Here is a 24,596-nt window from a genome sequence, read left to right as displayed (position 1 = left end):
GTTTGATCTAGTGGTTTAAGGCACCAGGCCAGTGGCCAAGCAGAACATTAGGCATGAAAGCTGGCTGGCCTTAGGCAGGAAAGCTGGCTGGGTAACTTTGGGCCAACTCCCCCTCTCAGCCTAAAAAATTTGTTCACTGCTTTGAGTTATTTATAAAAATAATAAAAGTGGAATAAAAATAAATACAGTTTCAGTACAACATTCTCATCAACATTTTTCTTTTTAATTTCACGGTAATAGGAAATATTTTCAGTAGCAAACAGCTTCCCAAACTATCAGCTACTTTGGATGCATCAGATAAGTATCATTATATACATTTTATGCCATGTACATTCAATTCAGTTTGAATACTTGCCTTATGCCATGGATGTTTTTGATTGCATAGCTGATTTCACGTCGCAAATCTTTCTCATCAAACTCCATCTAAAAGAAAAATGCTGATATATAACCAAAATACCTCTTTTTATTCCATGTGTAGACCTTTTCCAAAAATATTTGCATTTATGTGAAATCATGATTGACAGCCATTTTATAGTGCAAACCTATGTCAAGATGCAAGAGCTGAGGATATAATAAGTAAGAGCAAAGTGCTCACCATAATAACCAGTGGAAGGAGAGCATCCAGAAACTGGCAGCTCCTCTCATCCAATCTCAGGGATAAATTCTGTTTCCATCTAGTGGGAGGAGAGCCACTGAATTTCACTGTACACTTTAGCATCTATATACCCTACTCTTTAGTCAATATTCAAGTCATAGCAACAATGATGCTAACTATTAATAATTACTCTCCAAATTTGCTGGCATAGGATGGAGAATCCATATTATGACATGACATTGGAAAGTTGGACTGTCAGACCTGGAAGCCATCTTTTCCTTTTTGGATTTCAGGCCTGCCATACTTTCTACTGTGGGAAAATGGGAGGGGAGGTTATACAGAGTTGGGTGATGTGTTTCTTTCTCAGAAAGTCAAGGTCGCTTTTGTCCCTGCACCTGGAGGATGTGGATGGGAGGAATCTTTCTTCATGGCAATGAAGGATTGGACCATGTGATAGACTTGTGGGTGTTGGGACAGGGTTTTGAACTTTCAACTGGGTGGGAAAACCTGGAAGCTTTCATGGACAGCCTGACATGGACAGCCCAAGTGTAAGGAAGCATATTATGCATCTCTTCTTCAAAAAAGAGCTTGGAAATTTATCTGGATCCATAAATAAAATCTTCATCATATTAGTTGAATGCTTTAATTACTAGATGACTTCATATTATTACTTCTCAAATTGGTGTCAAGTTATCCACTCCCAAGATGAAGTTCAAAAAAAATGAACTGTAGCTGTTCTAAAAAGGGGACATTTACATAGCCCAACAATTCCACACCATATCCGATTAATAAGCTAGGGTAAGCTAGCTAGTAAGAGCCCACAGAGTTGCTTAAAAATTAGAATGAGGTGGGAAGGTGGATACAAGCTAAGTAAAATATTCTTTTAGCAATAGCACTAGAAATGACCCTTAGACTTATATACCACTTTACAGCCCTCTCTAAGCTGTTTACAGTCAACATATTGTGCCCAACAATTTAGGTCCTTATTTTACCCATCTCAGAAGGATGGTAGGCTGAGAGGCGGGGCCGAAGTCGCGACATGCGATCTCAATGCTCTGGGATCGCAGTTAACACTTTTACCACTGGGGGGGTCAAAATGGACCTAAACCGTCCCGCAGAGACGGTGAACAGGAAGAATACGTCTTGCTGATCTCAGGGACATCGCAAAGTCCCTGACTGATCCAAGAGAAAGTCTTCAAGCCAGTGACAAAAAATCCAGCCATTTGGCTGACGAAGTTGGGGTGGCTCCAAAACGGGAGGATATGGAAAGAGAAAGTGTTTCCAGATGGTGAAGAAATTTTATTGTTTTAAGTTTATAAAAAACTTAAAATAAATTTAAATTGGAGAACAGAAGAAATAAGTGGTGGAATTAAATTTGGAATGGTTTTTGACGGGGTTATCTTTTTGTTTCTCAATGCTATCTTCACGGACAGAATTTATGTAAGACCTTTAAAACGAACGGACTAAGCTTTCTTCTATTTTCCTTTTTTTCATTACTCTCTGTAACCTATGGTCTAAAACTCTCATCTGTCATTACTGTGGACGTTTTTTTAACTCATTTAAGAATTGGACCTTCTCTTCAACTTGAAATACAAAAAAGACACTTTCTTTTTAAAAAGGAAAGAATTTGCAGCATTGTGGCTAACACTGCGGAAGTTAGGCTTTGTGTATTGGAAACAAAACACCTTTACTTTTTTTCACGGACTATCTCGGCTGGTACCTCAAGGTCTTATTGCTTGTCTACAGAGATAGATAAGAAGAAACAGATGTTCCTTTGAGGTATTTCTAACCAGAGAGATTAAAAGCTACTAAATTAGAATAACAGTGTTTACATAGTTGAAAACAATGGCGCTATCACAGCAGCAGAAAGATATTTTCAGAAATACAGAAGTTATCAAATATGTGTGAGACGATTGAGAAGAAGTTGGATGATTTAATCCATTTAGCAGCAAAATATGACGGGGAAGTTGAAGATGTTCATCAAATGGAGAAAGTGGCAGTTAAAATTTAAAAAAAATGAAAATGATTATAAAGAAATTAAAACTGCTGATATTTATGATGATGGGTTCGTCTCTGAAAATGGAAAGAGTAGAATATTGAAAGAGGAATTAAATGGAGGGGACACTTACTCCAGATGGCAAGATACAGAAGAAGAAAAAATAAAAGAATTTATGGACCTAAAGAGAGAAATCTTTTCAGCAATAGTTTTGATAACGCCACTGACAATTATAGATAAGCTGATTGAGGAAACAGAAGAAGGGCATCGAAATTACAAGAGAAACCGTATAAGCAAAGAGCTGCTAAGAGGAGCCCATACAAAGTTAATTAAAGAGAAAATAAGAGGACTGATACCACAAACAGCAGAAGATATGAGATTGCCTCGTTATTGGAAAGATACAGGTTGATAGATGGAAGAATATAACTTAAAACTAGCTAAACTTAGTGAAATTTAGTGATAATAGATATAGTTAAACAAATAATTGATAATGATAATAATGTATACTATGTGTAGTGTCATGATAAGTAATAATGGGATATGAATATTGAATGGTACCCATGAAAGGAAGATTAAAAACTGTCTTGGATTATATATAAAGATTAATTAATAAATAAATAAATAAAAGAACTAAGGTATAGTTAAGTTTTGAATATTAGGGGGGAAATGTAATAATATACGATATAGTTAAATAAAGGAGGGATAATGATAACAAGGTATATACAGATATGGGTACAACATAAGGAAATTGAATGTAAATTGCAAATAATGATTTGGAAAGAAGGATTAGAAAATTTTGTTATTGAATATTATGGATGTTTAGCTAGAATAGGATATAAAGATTCAGTGTTATTGGAGGATTTTAGAAATAGTAAATGAAATGCTAGTATGTGGTTATGTATTAAATTTTGGTATATTTTATGATGAAGGACGTTTAAACAATTATAGTCAAATGTAAATGGAGGTATGATGATGGTAACGTGTATAAATATCTGAGTTAAAACACTTGAGTTAATATGAATTATGCTTGATGACTGTGGAAGAGATGCACGAAAGCCTTTTGTAACCAACTGATACACTTTCTACAGTATGCAAAAAAAGAAGATTTTATGTGTTGTGTTTGTTTTGAAAACAAAAAAATAAAAATAAAAATTTTATTAAAAAAAAAGGATGAAAGGCTGAGTCAATCTTGAGCCTGGTGAGATTTGAACTGTCAAATTACAGGCAGCCGGCAGGCAGCAGAAGTAGCCTGCAGTAATGCATTCTAACCACTGCACCACCGTGGCTCATATTTTATTGATGAAGTTCTATTTAATTTCCGACAATGCAACATTTCATATTTAAATAAAAACGAATCTAACGATAGCTAGATCCAATATCTATAAAACATAGATAAAATAATTTAGCACAGGTCTTCAAAATTTGAAAAGGAACTATTACTATTTCCACTCTAGATCAGGGTCAACAAGCTACAACCTATGAGCCAGATTGGGACTGACACCTGTTCTCATGAGCTAAGAATGGATGTATGAGTAGGTGGCATCATCAAAGTTTCTAGGGCAAGGAGCAGGGCCAAGCATCTTAGTTATAATAGCCCAGCAGTGATCTCCTTGCTGGAAGACTGGTGAAATCCAATGGCTTCCAAGCACTCCCATGGATGAAAAGAAAGATGCAGGATTATACAAAAAATCCCAATTGCCACCCTAGGTTAACATTTAATCTGCTGCCTTATTGTCATTGTAATAATTCTATGTTTTTGAACACAACATGTTATATACCATGTATTAGTTTTAGAAAAAAAGTACTATAATTTGCAAAATATCTCAACAACCAAAAATTTTCAGAATGTGAAAGTTTGTGATAAGATTTTTTATCAGGAAGATAAAAAGAAGATGCATTGCTCTGAACATAACCAACCTATACCAAACCTTATCCAAGAATTCTAGGCTTAGGACAATTAGACATATCTAAGAATTCCTCTTTATACTACCACTTTAAAGCATTATAAAAAGAACTCTCTGTAAGTATTAGTTAAACAGTATAGACTGGTTAAATGGATCTGAATTTCCTAGCACATAAGGTATTTTTAAGAATATATACCTTCCACTTGTGTACCTCTTAATATAGACAAATGCCTCTGCATCATATTCAGACTTTAAAGAAAGACAAACGTACATATTTTGTTTACATTCTTACTGCCAGGATGTTTCCAAAACATTTCAAACAAAAATAAATTCTTCTTTCTAGGCATAGAAAAACATTGAAATGGACTTGTATATTGGATTTATATTTGTCAAGATCATGAAATACAGATTCAATATTGGTGAACAACATATTTGAAAATCATGAATACATTCCTCTAAGGAGAATAGTTTTTAGCACTTTACCTTGACTAACTCAAAGGGGAATCTCTCATGAAAAATTCGATTTATTCGGGCTCCACCTGAGAGTTCTAGTGTATCCACTTGGTCTCCTGACCCCTCAATTCTCTTCTCAAAATCAACTGCAAACTGTTGGACCATTCTGCAAAAAGATAAATGAGGCAATGATCATTTTTCAAGATGTGATAAATCGTGGAAATCTCACTAAGCCACAGGTGTCAAACTCGCCGTATCACAATGTTTTTTCCCTTTGCAGAGTTAAGGTGAGTGTGACCTGCATGTGACACATCTGGCCCGCAGGCTGCCAATTTGACACCCCTGCACTAAAAAAGAATGTCCAGAGATGCTTTTAGGTATTGAATCAAGTTCTGTTGATATCTTTCTATGAAAAATGTTAAGTTATTGCCAGAAAGATTTTAAAAAGTATGTCCGGTAAGTAGCAGATTTATCTTAATCTTAACATAAAACTCTAGTTTTTTAAGTCATTATCAAAAACCAACTTTCTATAACATCTACTGAAAACTAATAGAACTTTATTTTGGTTGTTGACCAATAAAAATACAATCACACCCAAACCCAGACAAACACACATACTTTTTTTCTTAATTAAATGATGTAGTTTAACCCAAGAGTTCACATATCATGCAGTAAGATGGAATGTTTCTTATAAATTCTATTTTAACCAAGAGTTTCTTATTGTCACCCCAAAAGGCTCCCAGAGAAGCTAAACTAAAAACAGAATCAACTTGGAATTAATACCAGCTACTTTATCTCTAAGCAGTCAGAAAAATCAAGGACTTCTACTATTCTAGGTTCAGTTCATAGAGTTTGCAGTTTTAGAAACCTTCAATAATTCTGGTCTTTTTTACCTGCAGCATCTTATAATTTTATTTATTATTATTTTTTGCTGCCCATCTCATGCAGGGCGACTCTGGGCAACTAACATACAGTACATGGTTTTATTTTGATGTTGTATATATGTATGTGTATGGGGCGAAAAACGAATCTACCAGGCCCACCGGAAGTCAGAAAATGGGCCATTTCAACCTCTGGAGGGCCTCTCGGGAGTGGGGGAGGCCGTTTTCGTCCTCCCCAGGCTCCAAGAAAGCTATGTGCACATGCGCAGGGCAGCAGGGGGGTGTCACACGTGCATGCACAGGGGACATGGTGCAGGGGGGGTATTAACATGGGGATGGGCATGCAAGTGCAAGCGCCTGCACACTATAGCATGTGGGTGCTTGCTTTTGGCACCCGAGGCGAAAAAGGTTCGCCATCACTAGACTAGGTGATTCCTGGCTCAAGAGTAGTAACTGTGAAAAGGATCTAGGAGTCCTAGTGGACAATTACTTAAACATGGGTCAGTATGCTGCAGCCACCAAAAAAATTAACAGTCCTACGCTGTATTAACAGAGGGAAAGAATCAATATCATACGAAGTGTTGCACCACTTTACTGTACAGTAGTAGCCAAAATTGTGGAAAGCTTTTGGGAAAAGTGTACAATATTTTTGAGGTTTGATGGCTAATACCACTTTATTTGCAGTAGTACCATAAATTATATATCAATGGAAAGATAATTTAATCAAGAATGTAATGCAATAACATTTATGAAGAATTTGCTAGTAGAATAGCAGTTATAAAGAAGAAAAGTGAAACACTTAGAAAAAACAAGATATACAAAAATTATCACCATAGAAAAAATGAGATATACAAAAATTATCACCATGTTAGTTAATACTTAGTTGGGTAATCTTTAGCATGAATTATACCCTTAAAATGTCTTCCCATAGAGTCAACCAAGTCTTTTAGTTCTGCAGCTGTTATAATGTGAAATCAAGATTGAATGATTGCTTCTATTAACTGGGTGAGATATTTGCAAAAAATGGACTGTTAACGGGACTCTTAATACCTCTATATTTCTACATAGTAGACTACTATATTTTTATACTATTCAGTGTCTCTGTATACTGTTTTGTGCATGTTATTCCATATCACTCTCATTACGCTTCTCTGCATACTCGCTCTTCTAACAGGGAGCTTAATTACTTAACACTGGTTATGGGCCCAGAGTGTACCAGACGTAGCTAAAAAGAGAGTTGGTATTGATACGCAATACCGTATACAGATAGCTGTTTAGTTTATAAGTGTTTACTATTATGGAGAAAATGGCACATGCACCATCAGCAAATTTATCACTGATAACCCGGTTGGATGGAACAAACTATGTTTCCTGGTCAATGAAGTGCAGCTTACTTCTGTGTACTGAGGCATTGTGGGATGCTGTACAGAATCCACCGGACCTGACTTCTTGGAATCCAGATGATGAGGATGATGCCAAGAAGATAGCAGAGTTTCAAAGATACAACGAACGAGCATTGTGTATAATTGGTCTAACTTTGACTGACCAACAGTTAGTTCATATTCGTGGGGAGAATTCTGCAGCAAGATGTTGGGAGAATTTGAAGAAGATATATGTACGTGACACTGTAGGTGCACATACACATCTTACCCACAAACTGTTTAGGGCACGACTTCTGAAGGGTGGAGATATGTTAGCTCATTTAAACTTTATGAAAGGAGTTTTCCAAGAGCTACATGAAATAGAACTTATTTTCTTAGAGTTACATCAAATTTACATCATTCTGTCATCACTGGATGAGAGTTATGATGATTTTGTATCGTCCCTCGAGGTCCTAACCCGAAATGAACTAACATTGGCTGACATAACTGCACGCCTGTTGGAAGAGTCCAGAAGAAGGTTGGAAAGAGAGCAACTGAGAGAGAAACCACCACAACATGAAGAGTCACCTTCAACTGCCTATACTGTTAGAAAATGTTTTTCTTGTGGGGCTAAGGGGCATATAGCTAGATTCTGTAAAAATGCAAAACGACAGAATACTAGAAAGGCTGAGAAACATGCTGATGTCAACTTATGTATTTATTTATTTATTTATTTATTTAATTAGATTTCTAGATTGCCCCCTCTCCCCGAAGGGACTTAGGTATGTCTACTTTGACTATTTCTAGAAATGCACCAATAAGCCATGATTCATGGGTTGTTGATAGTGGAGCATTACTAGAAATAAGAATTGTTTTATAAAAATGTCTGCCAGCAAGCAACATGTATCTTTGGCAAATGGATGGAGGGTGAAAGCATCTGGTGAAGGTATGGCAAGGTGTTCATTTGTAAATGAGCATTTATCCATGTTGTATATACCTAAACTGAAATTTAATTAATGATCAGTAAGAGCTCTAGTTAACATTGGCTACGTAGTAACCTTTAGGGGACATAAATGTATCATAGAAAAGGAAGGTAATAGGATTACTGAAAAATTAACAAATGGTTTATATATTATAACTGACGACCATACTGCAAATTCAGTGTATGACAATGTGAAGCCACATGATGAATGCATACATCTGCTACATAGGCGTATGGGGCACATTAATTTCAAGACGCTGGAACAAACTGTAAAATTGTCAGAGGGAGTGAAATTAAAACCTTGCAGTAAGTATTTAAATTGTAATGTATGTAGTAAGGAAAAGAGCAAGGTTACTCCCTCAAACAGATATAATGGGTTTAAAATGAAGGAACTTTTAGAAGTTGTTTTTGCTGATCTAATTGGACCTATAAAACCCAGTTTGGGAAGTGCCTGTTATGTTTTGAGTATCATGGATCATTACTCAAGATATGGTTTCTGCTACTTAATGAAAGACAAGACAGAAACATTTCAACAATTTTTTAATTGGCTGAGATTTGCAGAAAGAAAGATAAAAGCCAAGGTTATTACTGTAGTTACTGATAATGGGACGGAGTTTACAAATTATAAGTTCCAAACTATGTTAAAAACAGTTGGTATTGAGCATAAACGTTCTGCTCCTTATAGACCTCAACATAATTCGTTTGTAGAACGAAGGGGGCAAACGTTACAAGCTGTGACTAGAACCATGTTAGCCGATTCAGGATTGCCTGAAACATTATGGGGTGAAGCCATGATGTGTACTAATCATTTATTGAACAATGTTGTAAATGCTTCTACTGGAGAGGTACCATTTACCCGTTGGCATGGTAGGAAACCTGATTTGAGCTACTTGCACATGTTTGGAGTTCCTGCATGGGTGCATATTCCAGCACAGATGAGATTAAAGGGACAAACTTGTGCAAGGCAGTTAATATTTGTTGGTTATAACTCAAACCATAGATCTTATAGGTTCTTGGAACGTGGGACAATTAAGATCTACCACAGTGCTAATGCGACGTTTTTAGAGCATGTTCGTTGGGATAAACTGGAAATAAACAACGATATAGTGATTGAAACCTGAGTAGACCAAAATAATGTATCAGGAATACCAGAAACGTGTGATGAAGGGAAGGAGTCTACTCAGGAGGAGTCCACCTATAAGCCCTGAGTTACCCAGAAGGTCAACCCATGTAACGCAGCCACCTGATAGGTATCAGGCATCAGTTGCATGTCAAGTAGATAACGTTCCTGCAACGTATAATGAACTATTAATGTATCCTAAAGTGGAACAAATAGTTTGGAAAGCAGCAATGAACAGAGAACTGAAATCTTTACAAGATCTGGAGGTATATGAGAATATGAGATTACCACCAGGTGAAAAGGGTGTAAATGGATTTATAAGGTTAAACAAGTGTAGATGGGACAGTTACCCATAAAGCTAGATTGGTAGCACAAGGTTTCAACCAGTCGGCAACTGATTATGATGAAGTGTTTGCACCAAGTTTAAAAGCCATAACATTGCGTGCATCATTAGTTTGGGCAGCTAAGCATGGATATGTAATAAATCATTTAGATGTTGAAACAGCATATCTTCATGCACCATTGCAACACACTATTTATTTAAAGAAACGTGAAGGGTTAAACACTGATAGCAACACTGATTGTTGGAAATTTAAAAAGAGCCTGTATGGTTTAAAACAGTCAGGCTACAAGTGGAATCAATGCATAGTGAAGGAACTAGCAAGGATAGGGTTTAAAGCTGGTTTAGCTGATCCTTGTTTATTTAAGCTAGAAAGCGATGGTATGGTTTCATTGTTGTTATTGTTTACAGACGATATAGCATTGATGACTAAAACAGAGCAGAAGGCCATTGAAAATATTACACTGTTAAAAAAGAGGTTTAAAATAAAACATCTTGGTGAAATAAAGAAATATCTTGGATTGAAATAAAGAAATATTTTGGATAAGACTAGAGGAGGATATAAAATATCACAGGCTGATAAGATCAATCAGTTACTGAGGAATTACAAGATGAAACTGTGTAAAACTGCTAAAACTCCTATGAGTCAGGAATTTAGCAATGATGATAACAAAAGCCCAGTGTTTGATAGGAATATTTATCAGTCCCTAATTGGCAGTTTATCTTATCTTAGTAATTGGTCTAGACCAGATATTTCATATAGCGTTAATCAATTGGCAAGGTTTAATGCCGAACCCACTGAATGGCATTGGCAAGCAGCAAAACGTGTATTAAGGTATCTGAAACAGACAATATACTATACATTATACTTAGAGCCTAAGGATGAGCTGATATTAACCACATATGCTGATGCAAGTTTTGCAACTGAAGTTTCCACGCGTAAATCTACATCAGGTATTGCGATATTCTTAGGAAAGGCATTGGTTGGATGGCAGTCTATTCGTCAAAAGCATATATCAGTGATGGCGAACCTATGGCACGCATGCCACAAGTGGCACGCGGTGCCATTTGTCAGGGCACACGAGGCGCTGCCCTGTCAGCTGGCCAGCGCGCATGCGCGCGCTGGCCAGCTGAGTTCACCTTTTTTTTCGCCTTCCCCAGGCTCCAGAGGCTTTATAGGAGCCTGGGGAGGGCGAAAAGAGCTTCCCCGCCCCCTAGGAGGCTTCAGGGACTGTCCGGAGGCTTCCCTGAAGCCTTCGGAACGCTTAAAACCACCCTCCGAGCAAACAGGAAGTCACTTCCGGTTTGCTCGGAGGGTTGTTTTAAGCATTCCAAAGGTGTCAGGGAAGCCTCCGGATGGTCCCTGAAGCCTTCGGAGGGCCTCCGGGGGGGGCGGGGGAGGCTCTTTTCGCCCTCCCCAGGCTCCTATAAAGCCTCTGAAGCCTGGGGAGGGCGAAAAAAGCATGTAAAAATGGGGGGGGCGTCGCGCACTGAGGGATCGTGCGTTGCATTATGGGTGCGGCATGCCCGCACATGACCCCCCCGTGCTCCCCCCACTTGTGGCACGCGACCCAAAAAAGGTTCGCCATCGCTGGCATATATGTTTGTCTACAATGGAGGCCGAATTTTCATGTTTATCTTTGTTATGTACCGATTTAGTTTGTTACAAGCAACTACTGATAGATATGGGAATTAATGTTCATGAGCCTATTGTTGTATACGAGGACAACCAAGCAGCGATCCAGATGGCAACAAATATTGCTGTAAAGACAAGATCAAAGCATAGTGACTTGAGATATATGAATGTACGGCAAAGTGATAGTTGTAAAATGATTACACTAGAATATTGTATGTCTGAAGAGAATGTTGCTGATCATTTTACCAAAGCACAAGGTACGGTCAAACATAAACAATGTTGTGATGTTTATGGATTAAGAATGTGAAGTTATATGTAAATACATTGACAACCCAAGAGGGGAGAATGTTAGGGATGTAACCCTAGGCTTGGCTTGGCAATGTATATAAGCTATGATTACTTTACTGCTACTTTAAATGATTAAGAAATGTAATTGGTTTGTTACCTCAAGCAGCCATAAGAGGGAGTCAGAATGACTGTTAGCTCTCTGTTTGTTAGAAGCTGGTCAGTGTATTCTGAGGTATTGTGGTTTGCTACTGTTAGCTATATTTTGTGTGCTAAACTGACTATTTTGATAACTGAATTATTGAACCATGTGTGACTTGGACTGTTAACGGGACTCTGAATACCTCTATATTTCTACATAGTAAACTACTATATTTTTATACTATTCAGTGTCTCTGTATGCTGGTTTGTGCGTGTTATTCCATATCACTCTCATTATGCTTCTCTGCATACTCACTCTTCTAACGGGGAGCTTAATTACTTAACAGGCTTCATCTGGGTTGATTTTGGTGTAGCTTCAATTCTGCATATTTTGCCCCTAAATACATCCCCACTGAAGACATCATATGCAGATTTGAAACTACACTCACCAAAATCAACCCAGATGAAGCCAATAAAATCAGACTTGCAGTCACCAACATCCTTTGCTCCAGTAATCCACCCAGAAGCAACTTACAACTACAAGAAGAAAAAGCACTCACCAACCTGAGGAAAGACAACAACATAATCATTCTCCCAGCAGACAAAGGTAATGCCACAGTGGTGATGAACACGTCTGACTACCAAGCCAAACTATCCAACCTACTCTAAGACCCTGCTTACAAACCTCTAAATACAGACCCCACCACCTACCTGGAAAAAACCACCAAATCCAAAATAAAAGCCTCTCCCATCAGTGAAGAGATCCAGCAAAGAATCATCCCCAGAGAGAAATCTTCCAGATGCCCCAAACTCTATGGCCTCCCCTAGATACACAAAGAAGGAACACCACTCAGACCCATAGTCAGCTCCTTAGGCTCACCTCTACAGAATCTTGCCAAATTCCTCACCAAACAACTCCAACCCTACGCAGAATCCATCACCTCACATACAAAACTCACTCCACTTCATAGAAACAATAAAGAAACAAAACCTACAATCCAGCGACCTACTCGTGAGCTTCGATGTCAAATCCCTCTTCACCCAAGTGCCTATAAAAGAAGCCTTGACAGCTATCCAGAACAAACACAACCCCCCTAAACACATCCTGGACCTCACCAACCACTGCCTAACCAACACATACTTCATCCACAATGGACAAAGATACAAACAGATAGAAGGAGCACCCATGGGATCACCCCTCTCACTCGTCATCGCAAACTTATACATGGAACATTTTGAAACTAACGCCTTAGATAAATCTGAACACAAACACAAACTCTGGCTTAGATATGTTGATGACACTTTCGTGATTTGGCCACATGGGAAAGAAAAACTGAAAAATTTCCTCACACTTCTCAACAGCCTACACCCCAAAATACAATTCACTATGGAAATAGAAGCAAACTACCAACTTCCCTTTCTGGACATCCTAATCTACAAAAAACCCAATGGCTCCCTAGGACACACCATCTACCGGAAAAAAACCACACACCAACTGCTACTTAAATGCACAATCCCATCACCACCCTGCACAGATCAACTCTGTAGCCAAGACCCTCCAGAACCAAATGCCTAGCCGACAAAGACCACCTGAAAACTGAATTACACACTTTGACGAACATATTAATCTCCTACGGATTAAAAAAAAACAATTACCAACCTAATCCAAAGGGAGACTCCCCCAAAAAACCGAGACACAGAACAGGACAATGTCATCGCCCTCCTCCCTTTCATCAAAGGCACCACAGATAAAATCAGCAAAATTCTCCACAAACACAATATCAAGAAAGCCTTCAACACTGACCAAAATATAGCCAACATCTTAAGAAACCTCAAAGACAAAATCCAGCTAGAAAACCAAGTAGTCTACGAAATACCATGCAAAATCTGTCCTGCAACATACATAGGACAAACGAAAAAAGAAAAAACTTCCTCCCTTTTCCAGCACCTTAAAGCTACAGGACATGAAATTAATTATGAAAGAACCAGGTTAATCTCCAAAACTGAACACTTCAGCAAGAGAGTAATTATGGAAGCTATCAAAATAGAGAAACACCCCTACAACATGAATAAACGTGATGTTATCTCCCACCTACCAGACATCTGGAAACCAGCCTTAGTCAACAAACGAGCCCCACCCACCACCCAGGCCGTTACAACACGAAACAACAATGGACACACAGCCAGCACCAATCTACCAATCATGATACAACCACACAACCAATCATTCCACTTACTGAAACAAAGCCCCCACTCCACACACACACCAAGATTTATAAAAAGACAGCAGCTCCGACCACGCTTTAAGCCCACAACCCAGCCTGAAGATGGTGAGTGAGACCTTGCCGAAATGTTGCCAAGACAATCTCAATCTTATATGGCAAAAGACCCGAATACAACAAGACCAGCATATATACATACATACATACATATACATACATACATACATACATACATGCATACATACATATACACACACACACATATATACACATACAAACAAACACAACACACATACACACACCAGTGACGTGCGGTGAGGTTTATGGCTGGTGAGGCACTGACGTTATCACCCAAGATGCTGAGGAACAGAAACGTTTTACATTTACAAAATATAACAAAGACATTTCAGTACTTCAACAGCATACAGATAGTCCTCAAGTTACACCTGTTCATTTAGTGACTATTCAAAGTTACACCACTGAAAAAAGTGACTTAAGACCGTTTTTCACTTATGACCATTGCAGCATCCCCATGGTCACATGATCAAAATTCAGATGCTTGGCAACTGATTCATATTTTTGATGGTTGTAGTTCCTGGAGTCACGTGATCACTTTGTGCAACCATCTGACATTTTGCAACCTTCTGACAGTAGACAAGCAAAGTCAATGGAGGAAGCCAGATTCACTTAACAACCGTGTTACTAACTTAACACCTGCAGTGATTCACTTAACAACTGCAACAAGAAAAGTCATAGAGTGGGGCAAAACTCACTTAACTGTCTTACTGTGCAAAATAAAATTTTAGGTTCAATTTTGGTCATAGGTTCAGGACGACCTGTCTCCTATTAAAACACGACAAATGATCATCATGAAGGGAGGACTGTGATATCTTTGATCTTTTTGCAATTGCATAGAAAATGGCGAGAATTAATATTCTACTTCAGTTCTACTTGGAAATGAACAGCTATCAGTAATAAAGTTTAGCAGGGAATGGCATACGCTACTGAAAACATATTGTTCCCTACAACCCTGGGTAGAAGTTTTGGAATATATTTAAGGCAAGTTAAATATTAATAATTAATTTAATATATGTTGCCTGCACTGGATGTTTGCATAATGGAATGGAGGAGGAGGAGGAGGAGGCGAGATGAAAGGCAAAGGGGGAGGAGGAATTCCTACTCTTTCTCCCAGTGTATCCCTCAGCAGTATGCTTTGCACCTCAGGGATTATTTAGCTAGCGGTGGGTAGAAAATAATGAAAAATAAACGTGTTCTTCCTGGAGCTTGGGGGGGGGGGGAGCAACCATCCCCGTCTGTCACCAAAGGAACCTCGGGCAGTTAAAAAGGAATAAGCGTTGCCTTAGCTCAGCAGAAATGACTGGATTCTATTATTAGCCCACCTTGGATAATAAAGCGCTATTGCCACAGGAGACGTCTAGAGAGCAGGTGGAGGTCCTCACGCTCCGAATCTGACCGAACACAGGTAAGAGCCTATTTGCGGACTTACCTTGTGGCAATAAGAGTGGCCAAACGTAGACACTGTGCTGCTCTTATTGCGTCCGCGGATAACCGCCCTGCCGCCCTGTTTAGGGTGACCCGCTCCCTTTTATCGCAGGGGGCGCGGGAGACACCCTTACAAGGTAGAGCAGAGGAGTTTGGAGAATATCTTCAGGACAAAATCGATCAGATCCGGAACGGGTGGGCCTCCGTCAGTGGACCAGACGAGCTGCCAACAGCGAGTCTTGAGAGACCATTCTGGGAGGAGTTTGACTCTGTTGCCCCCGAGGATTTGGACAGGTTGCGTGGACGGCTGCGACCTACCACATGTTTAACGGACCCGTGCCCCTCCTGGCTGGTACTGGCAGCCTGGGAGGTGACACGAGGCTGGCTCCTGGGCCTGGTGAACGCCTCATTGGGTGAGGGATACTTACCTACCGCCTTGAAAGAGGCGGTGGTGAGACCCTTGCTCAAGAGACCTTCGCTCGACCCAATGGAGCTAGCTAATTATCGTCCAGTCTCCAACCTCCCCTTTTTGGCAAAGGTTGTTGAGAATGTGGTGGCGCAACAATTTCCACGACACCTAGACGAATCCGACTATCTAGATCCACGCCAGTCCGGCTTCCGACCCGGGCACAGCACTGAGACAGCCTTGGTCGCGTTGGTTGATGATCTCTGGAGGGCCAGAGATAGGGGTTGTTCCTCTATCCTGGTCCTATTAGACCTCTCGGCGGCTTTTGATACCATCGACCATGGTATCCTATTGCGCCGGTTGGAGGGGATGGGAGTCGGAGGCACCGTTCTGCGGTGGTTCGGCTCCTACCTCTCCGACCGGAAGCAATGTGTGTTGACAGGGGGGCAGAGGTCGTCCCTGAGGCCACTCACTTGTGGGGTGCCACAGGGGTCGGTCCTCTCGCCTCTCCTGTTCAACGCATATGTGAAGCCGCTGGGGGAGATCATCCGTGGTTTTGGGGTTGAGTACCATCTTTACGCTGATGATACTCAGCTGTATATTTCAACCCCAAACCACCCCAACGAGGCTGTCGAAGTGATGTCCCGGTGTTTGGAAGCCGTCGGGGTCTGGATGGGGGACAACAGACTCAAACTCAACCCCTCCAAGACTGAGTGGCTGTGGGTACCGGCGCCTCGGTTCAGCCAGCTGACCCCATCGCTGGCCATAGGGGGCGAACAGCTGTCCCCTGTGGAGCGGGCGCGCAATTTGGGCGTCCTCCTCGATGCCCGGCTGTCAATGGAGGACCATGTGGCAGCCGTGGCAAGGGGGGCGTTCCACCAGGTTCGCCTGGTGCGCCAATTGCGCCCCCTACTGGACCGGAGTGCCCTGCGCACGGTCACTCATGCGCTGGTGACGTCTCGCCTGGACTACTGCAATGCTCTCTACATGGGGCTTCCCTTGGGACGCATCCGGAGACTGCAGCTAGTTCAGAACGCAGCCGCGCGGGTTATTATGGGAAGTACTCGTTATTCCCACGTAACACCTCTCCTGCGCGAGCTGCACTGGCTACCTGTGGCCTTTCGGGTGCGTTTCAAGGTACTGATTACCATCTTTAAAGCGCTCCATGGCATAGGACCTAGGTATCTGCAGGATCGCATCCTACCACACACGTCCCTGCGACCTATCCGCTCACACAGAGAGGGGCTCCTCCTGGTGCCGTCTGCTAGGCAATGCCAGCGGGCGACACCTAGGAGTAGATCCTTCTCTGTGATGGGCCCAACCCTCTGGAATGACCTCCCCCCAGACATTCGAACTACCACCGACCTCCGTTCCTTCCGGCAAAAGTTAAAGACTCACCTATTTCAATCAGCTGGCCTGGCACTTTCTTAGTTTTACCTCCCGGGGATTTATTCATTTTAATTGGGTTTGGGGTTTTAATAAGCTTTTAATGTACTATATTTATTATTCTATATACAGTCTTACAACCTCCTTCACCTACGTATTTAATTATTTAACTGTTTTTGTATGTATTTTATAACGCATTTTAATGACTGTACACCGCCCCGAGTCCCTTTCGGGAGAGGGGGCGGTCTATAAATATGAATAATAAATAAAATAAATAAATAAATCCATGCTCTGGCAGGCAGGGGGAGGGGGAGGCAATTTCCAACAAAACGCAGCAACCGGAGAAAAGCAGCGAGGGGCGAGGAAGCTCGTCCAGGGAGAGCCAAGTACTGCTTTCGCCTTAGATTCCTCTCCTCCACCTGCGCACCTTTCCTCCTGGGCTCTCTCCCAGCTACCTCGCCAGTTGCTTCTTTTCCCTTCGCCTTCCAACCCGCCAAGAAACGCCAGATCTGAGCCCATCCAGCATTTGCAGCTTGACCCTAGGGTAGCGATGGCGAACCTTTTTTGTTGGCTCGCGTGCCATAAGTGGGGGGAGCGCAGGGGGGGAGCGTGCGGGCGTGCCACACCCATAATGCAATACGCGACTCTCCCGAGCCGACAACTTTAAATTCAAGCCCAGGGAAGCAGTTTGTGGCACTTCCTCCCAAAATGGATTACTCGAGTGCCAGGCCTCCAATTCTAGCGACATGGAAGGCAAGCACCCCCCACCAGCTTGCTCCGCACACTCTCACCTTGGAAGTCAATACAGTAATTCACTCCAACAAATTCGAAATAAATAAGGTACACAAGAAAAACAATAAACCAAAACAAGAAAACCTGTGGACAATCTGGAGAGTCCAAGCCAAATTAATTAAAAAACAACTGGAGCGCAATAAAATTCATCCTGAATGGGCCAGACTGAGTTTAAAATCTGGCCTTAAGGAGGAACAGGATGCCTGGCTAAAGAATTTGAACTCAGTCCTTGGGCAACCACTCTAATTTAACACATGCTTAGACTCTCCAAGCAGCGCACAGGAAAATAGTATAGATTCTCCTGCAGGGGTTGGACTAAAAGACCTCCAGACCTCCCCCTATTCTGTTATTCTGTATTCTGTAAATGAGAACCAGAGTTTAGTATAGAGTTGACCTACTGCAGCAAGGCTTTGGTTTTCCGTGTAGGATCATCAGGACGAAAATTCTTATATTCCTCCACCTCCTTTTCAAGTGACAGCAGCTGACTCTGCAGTTTGCTCCGCAGGGATGGAAGGGTGTCGCGGATATGGTTTGTCAATTGCTGAAGAGCAGATACGAAGCACCAATAAGTTTATATTAATATTATTACATAATGTTTCTTATTACTAAAATAAGCCATCCTCTCTTTGAAGCCAGTGAGGCTGAGTCATGCACGGTTCCCTTAAGAACTTGTCAGGCTATTTTGCTCTCAAAGGAAAATACTGATCCGATAGACAAACTGTTCTAAAAGTTGGGAAAAGATAATAATTATAAGGTACGTCTAGTAATCAAGAATCTTTATACTCCATTCTCTCCCCAAGAAAGCTCTACTTTGTTCTCATTATTGCAAATTAAGAAAGAGCAGAATCCTTCTGTCTTATGTAATGTCACCTACAGATCTATGGCTTCAACAAGGTTTGCTCACATTCAGTAGAAATGCATTCATATTTATTCAGTATTAATACTCCTGCAGAATTGTTTATGCCTGGTATAGAGACCTAAACAAACTACGATATAAACCAAGATATCCTTCCCTGTTTCTTTGTAATATTTAAATTAGCTCCAAACTGAAGCATAGCTAATTGATTTATGGATATTAAGGGAAAGGGAAAAATGCACATGTGGGTTTAAAATAAGAGACACATCTTCTCGAATAATATACACCATTAGAAAGTGTAAAATAAACTCTCAATGATGTTCAGCTGATGGTAAAAATTAAGATTGAGCCAAGAAAAATGAATAGACTGCTTTAGGAACAGCTTACCTGGTTCAGAACCTTCTGCAAATGGGGAGTTCCCATGCGATCAGCCATGTGTCTATAAGCAGGATGGGAAAGGAAGAACTTGCGCTCAGCTGCCAATGCTGCTCTGATATCCTTTTTACCATCGATATCCTTCTGGCTCCGGTTCACAACTCCAATATAGCCTACAAGGGACAACTCCATATCTCAAGTTCTGTCTTAAAATGTGCAGGCCCAAGAATAAATTTTAAGTAGGGTAAAATGAGACTGTGCAGCAACTTCACAAAGTCAGATAAACATAAGAGTATAATGGTAACAGAGGGAACATACTTCTATCACTGAAGTCTAGAAATCAATTTTTAATACTCTGAACATACTGTTATTTTTTCTTTGCATGAAACACTCTGGATATAGGATAGGATCTCACCCTGAACAATCTGCTCATCAATAATGTCATCATACCACTGGTCTCAAATGATCATCTTTAATATAGGAAAAAGGAATCTAGAATTATATAGAAAACTAGAATGCAGTATGTGAATATAAGACCACAAGAATGTGCTTATTTATTCTAGATGCAGAACAATGATTCTCATTTGGATTAAACTGATAATCATAATCTTAGTTTGTGAAATGAGTCATCACCTAGTCCTCTACTAATTATCTACTACTAGATAAAGCTTGGGTCATTCCATGTCAAGTGCCCTGGGGCTCCCTGCTGGACCATCACGGATTTCGATGAAATGTGGTGTGAACATGTACACAAGTCCTCATTGAACATTGGTAAAGTGTTACATTTGCCAATGCAATACTTGCGGAGATATAGTCATTTGCTTGACCCCATAGTGCAGCCTTCTGACTCTGAGGTTTCATCAACTTTGCGACATAATATCTCCAGCAATATTTTGTTGAGTGAAACAAAACTTAGTCATCTTGTACAATTTGTTGTGCTCTATTAAATAAAATAATAAAAACATTCTCATGAACAATCTCAATAAGTTGGAGCAAAATTGGCTGAAAATGACTGTCGCTTGAAAAAAGGTTGAAGTTTGGCTTTATACAGGTGAAACTCGAAAAATTAGAATATCGTGCAAAAGTTCATTTATTTCACTAATGCAACTTAAAAAGTGAAACTAATATATCAGAAAGACTACATGAAAAGCAAGATAGTTCAAGCCGTGATTTGTCATAATTGTGATGATTATGCCTTACAGCTCATGAAAACCCCAAATCCACAATCTCAGAAAATTAGAATATTGTGAAAAGGTGCAATATTCTAGGCTCAAAGTGTCCCACTTTAAACAGCTAATTAAGCCATAACACCTGCAAAGGGTTCCTGAGCCTTTAAATGGTCTCTCAGTCCGGTTCAGTAGGAATCACAATCATGGGAAAGACTGCTGACCTGACAGTTGTGCAGAAAACCATAATTGACACCCTCCATAAGGAGGAAAAGCCTCAAAAGGTAATTGCAAAAGAAGTTGGATGTTCCCAAAGTGCTGTAACAAAGCACATTAATAGAAAGTTATGTGGAAGGGAAAAGTGTGGAAGAAAAAGGTGCACAAGCAGCAGGGATGACCGCAGCCTGGAGAGGATTGTCAGGAAAAGGCCATTCAAAAGTGTTGGGGACTTTCACAAGGAGTGGACTGAGGCTGGAGTCAGTGCATCAAGAGCCACCACATACAGATGGATCCTGGACATGGGCTTCAAATGTCGTATTCCTCTTGTCAAGCTGCTCCTGAATGACAAACGACGTCAGAAGCATCTTACCTGGGCTAAAGAAAAACACACCTGGTCTGTTGCTCAGTGGTCCAAAGTCCTCTTTTCTGATGAGAGCAACTTTTGCATCTCATTTGGAAACCAAGGACCCAGAGTATGGAGGAAGAATGGAGAGGCACACACTGAAAGATGCTTGAAGTCCAGTGTGAAGTTTCCACAGTCTGTATTGATTTGGGGAGCCATGTCAACTGCTGCTGTTGGTCCACTGTGCTTCATTAAGTCCAGGGTCAACGCAGCAGTCTACCAGGAGATTTTGGAGCACTTCATGCTTCCTTCTGCAGACGAGCTTTATGGAGATGCTGACTTCATTTTCCAGCAGGACTTGGCACCTGCCCACACTGCCAAAAGCACCAAAACCTGGTTCAATAACCGTGGGATTACTGTGCTTGATTGGCCAGCAAACTCGTCTGACCTGAACCCCATAGAGAATCTATGGGGCATTGCCAAGAGAAAGATGAGAGACATGAGACCGAACAATGCAAAAGAGCTGAAGGCTATTATTGAAGCATCCTGGTCTTCCATAACACCTCAGCAGGGCCACAGGCTGATAGCTTCCATGCCACACCGCATTGAGGCAGTAATTGCTGCAAAAGAGGCCCAAACCAAGTACTGAGTACATATGCATGCTTATACTTTTCAGAGGTCCGATATTGTTCTATTTACAATCCTTGTTTTATTGATTGCATGTAATATTCTAATTTTCTGAGATGGTGGATTTGGGGTTTTCATGAGCTGTAAGCTATAATCATCACAATTATGACAAATCACAGCTTGAACGATCTTGCTTTGCATGTAATGAGTCTGTCTCATATATTAGTTTCACCTTTTAAGTTGCATTACTGAAATAAATGAACTTTTGCACTATATTCTAATTTTTCGAGTTTCACCTTCCTCTGGAAGGAAAGGTATGAGAAATGGAAACTTTGTGCGTAATAAGTTAGCAACACAAGGTTTTCAAATATAAAATTTCATTCTCCTACTGCATTCAAATAGTTCACAAATTGAGTGTAAAGTTGACGGTTTTTGTAAAAACACCAAAAATAGGGTATTTTCAGCCCACTTTTACAAATGAGCCACAGTTGGTTTATTTCATCAATCATTCTTATTTTAATTTTTATCTCCTTTTTGTCTTAGCTTCTTGTTTGTTGTTTCCTCTGTTCAGTTTTTTCAGCTGCTCTTTCAGTTGACTCCTCTTCTTCCTGAGAGTCCTGGTTTCTCCCTGTCTTTTGTACTATAATTTCAAGGATTTTTCTGAAATCAGAGCACTTGACATGGAATGACCCACTTGTCAAATTAATGGCTATCCAAAGGAATAGTATGAAATCATAACCATGACGTCAAAACCAATTTAGCAATTTTTACTGAAATACCCCAAGACTAATCCCACCTGCGTATTTCTTTTATATGTCAACTATTCATATGATCTATATTAAAGCATTTTCTGCTGAACTATTTCTTAGCTTCTAAATAACTATTCTACATAGGTATATATGGCTCCAGCTCTTAATGCTTATTTCCAGAGGAGAAAAGATAGTTACAAGCAACCTATAGTATCAGATGCTTCTTATTCCTAAGGCCAAAAGTTGCCCAGCAAAATAAGATGCTGTCTGTCTGTATTAGTTTTTCAAATTTAGAGGGCTAGAAATCACTCAGATGACAGAGGTAGAATCATTATTTTATCTGGAAAGAAAAAGGTTCTTAATTTAAGTTTATCTCACCTTTGAAAAGATAGAAAGTAATATTTTTTTCTGTTATGTTATTCTATTTTCATCTAATGTGGTCTTGGACCTAATGTTAGTTGGTGACTCACTATTACTATGAACTGAAGCATATATATGTTAACCAAATCCATGATATGTGCTCCTGCAAGCACATGACAGAACAACTTTTAAGACCTGTCAATTATACCTTCCTAATAACAATTTAGAGACAAATGATGCTCCAAAGAACAGCTACAACTGTATCACCAAAAATTTAAAAGCATCTCAGAAGGAAGCTTGAGTCTTATCTCTCCTTCCAATCATGAAAGAGGGTCAGAAAGGGGGGGCAATACTGTAAATTAGTGAGTGGTTGATATTTTATTGAAAGATATATGGTTTAAATTATTTAAGATGATTGATAGCATTCATCTCAGAATTCGTAAAATGTATTTAATCAAGCATAGGCTTGATTCAAATTGAATTGTGGGGAGGGGACAGTTAAAAATCAAAATCCCTGAGGAACTCAACCAAGACGGGATCATGAGCTAGGTTCTCCCTACCCACAATCAACACTGATTGGAACTGTGGAAGAAAATCAATGCAGAACTATGCCTCCCACTCCTATTACTCAGTCCAGAAAGATTTATTGATCAACAATATTGAAAGATGCCAAGAGATCAAGGAGAACAAGGATGAATGCACCATCCCCACCCCACTCCCACCTGAGCTTATCCACAAATGCAATCACAAATTTATCCACAAATGCATAATCACAAATTATGGAACTGTTTCAGTCCCATAATTCAGGCCTGCAAACCAACTGAAAGAGTCCAGCTATTTTACTTCTTTGAACAACCATCTTCTCAACAAGATAGGATTCACTGAAAGAAATATCCATCAACTATAATTCTGAATGGTTTTCTACCTCTCCGCAAAGGCAACAATTTATTCTCCAAGATATCTCTGGCATCAGTGCCTTCATCCATCAGGTCTAACTTGGTTATTACTCCAATTGTTCTTAAGCCTGAGAAAGAAAAAAGAATTGTAATCAAATTGTGAACCATTTAGCAAGTTCTAAAATAATTTTCTCAGGATAATTTTTCTTTGCAAAATAATAACAACAATAGCACTTAGACATATACCGTTTCATAGAGCTTCACAGCCCTCTCAAGTGGTTTCTAAGTCAGCATATTGCCCCCCCCCCCGGCCCAACAATCTGGGTCCTCATTTTATCCACCTTGGAAGGCTGAGTCAACTTTGAGCCAGTCAGAAGCAAACTTTTGGCAGTGAGCGAAGTCAGCCTGCAATACTGTTTTCTAACCACCGCACTACCACTACTCTTATAATCTTTATATATTATGTATGACAAATTCATCATCAGTCAATTTTCTCATCTTTTATAAAAAGGTTTTTCAACATCATCTCCATCATCCTCAATTACAGTTTATATAAAATTTCATATTATCAATCTAGTATATATAAATGCTTTATTTTCATTATTAATCATTTATTTGGCTATAGCTATTATTACTTTGTCTTATACATAGTACTCAACATTTAAATACATTTAACTAAATTTTATTATGACATTTCATTTCATCATCCTGTATCTTCCAGAAATAGTGCAGTCCAATATCTCTTGCCATTTGTAGAATCTGTATTCTAAGTGTTTTCTTAATAAGTCTTATGTAGACTTCTCTTGACAACTTGTTATTCATTGCATATCTTATAAAGATTTGAAACCCTCTATCTGTTCCTTTCATCAGCTTGACTTTTGTTATCACTGGTGCTTCTGCCAAAATTACTCTCATTGTTTCTGCCAAATTTTCTTCCTTTTCGTCATCTATATTTTGACATCTGAGATAGAGTTCCAGTTCATCGATCTCTCCTTTTCGTAT

At 39.9% G+C, this 24,596-nt stretch overlaps 1 protein-coding gene across 7 annotated transcripts in view; it reads right to left on the bottom strand.

Annotated features, from left to right (window-relative positions):
- The window catches only part of DNM2 (dynamin 2), a 106,559-nt gene that overhangs the window by 61,338 nt on the left and 20,625 nt on the right, over window positions 1-24,596 (bottom strand). For all 7 annotated transcript variants that reach the window (XR_014176136.1, XM_081961820.1, XM_081961821.1 and 4 more), the window contains exons 5-9: window positions 23,624-23,722; window positions 19,247-19,407; window positions 18,402-18,544; window positions 4,979-5,114; window positions 356-423 (exon numbers count right to left, since the gene is read on the bottom strand). Coding sequence is in view for 6 of the 7 variants with exons in the window: in XM_081961820.1 (XP_081817946.1) it covers window positions 356-423; window positions 4,979-5,114; window positions 18,402-18,544; window positions 19,247-19,407; window positions 23,624-23,722 (607 nt within the window). In the remaining variant the exon portion in view is untranslated. The remainder of the gene's footprint in view (window positions 1-355; window positions 424-4,978; window positions 5,115-18,401; window positions 18,545-19,246; window positions 19,408-23,623; window positions 23,723-24,596) is intronic.

This window comes from Natrix helvetica (assembly GCF_964273705.1).
Source record: "Natrix helvetica genome assembly, chromosome: 1".
Lineage (NCBI taxonomy): Eukaryota > Metazoa > Chordata > Lepidosauria > Squamata > Natricidae > Natrix > Natrix helvetica.
This window is presented reverse-complemented; position numbering and strand designations above follow the sequence as displayed.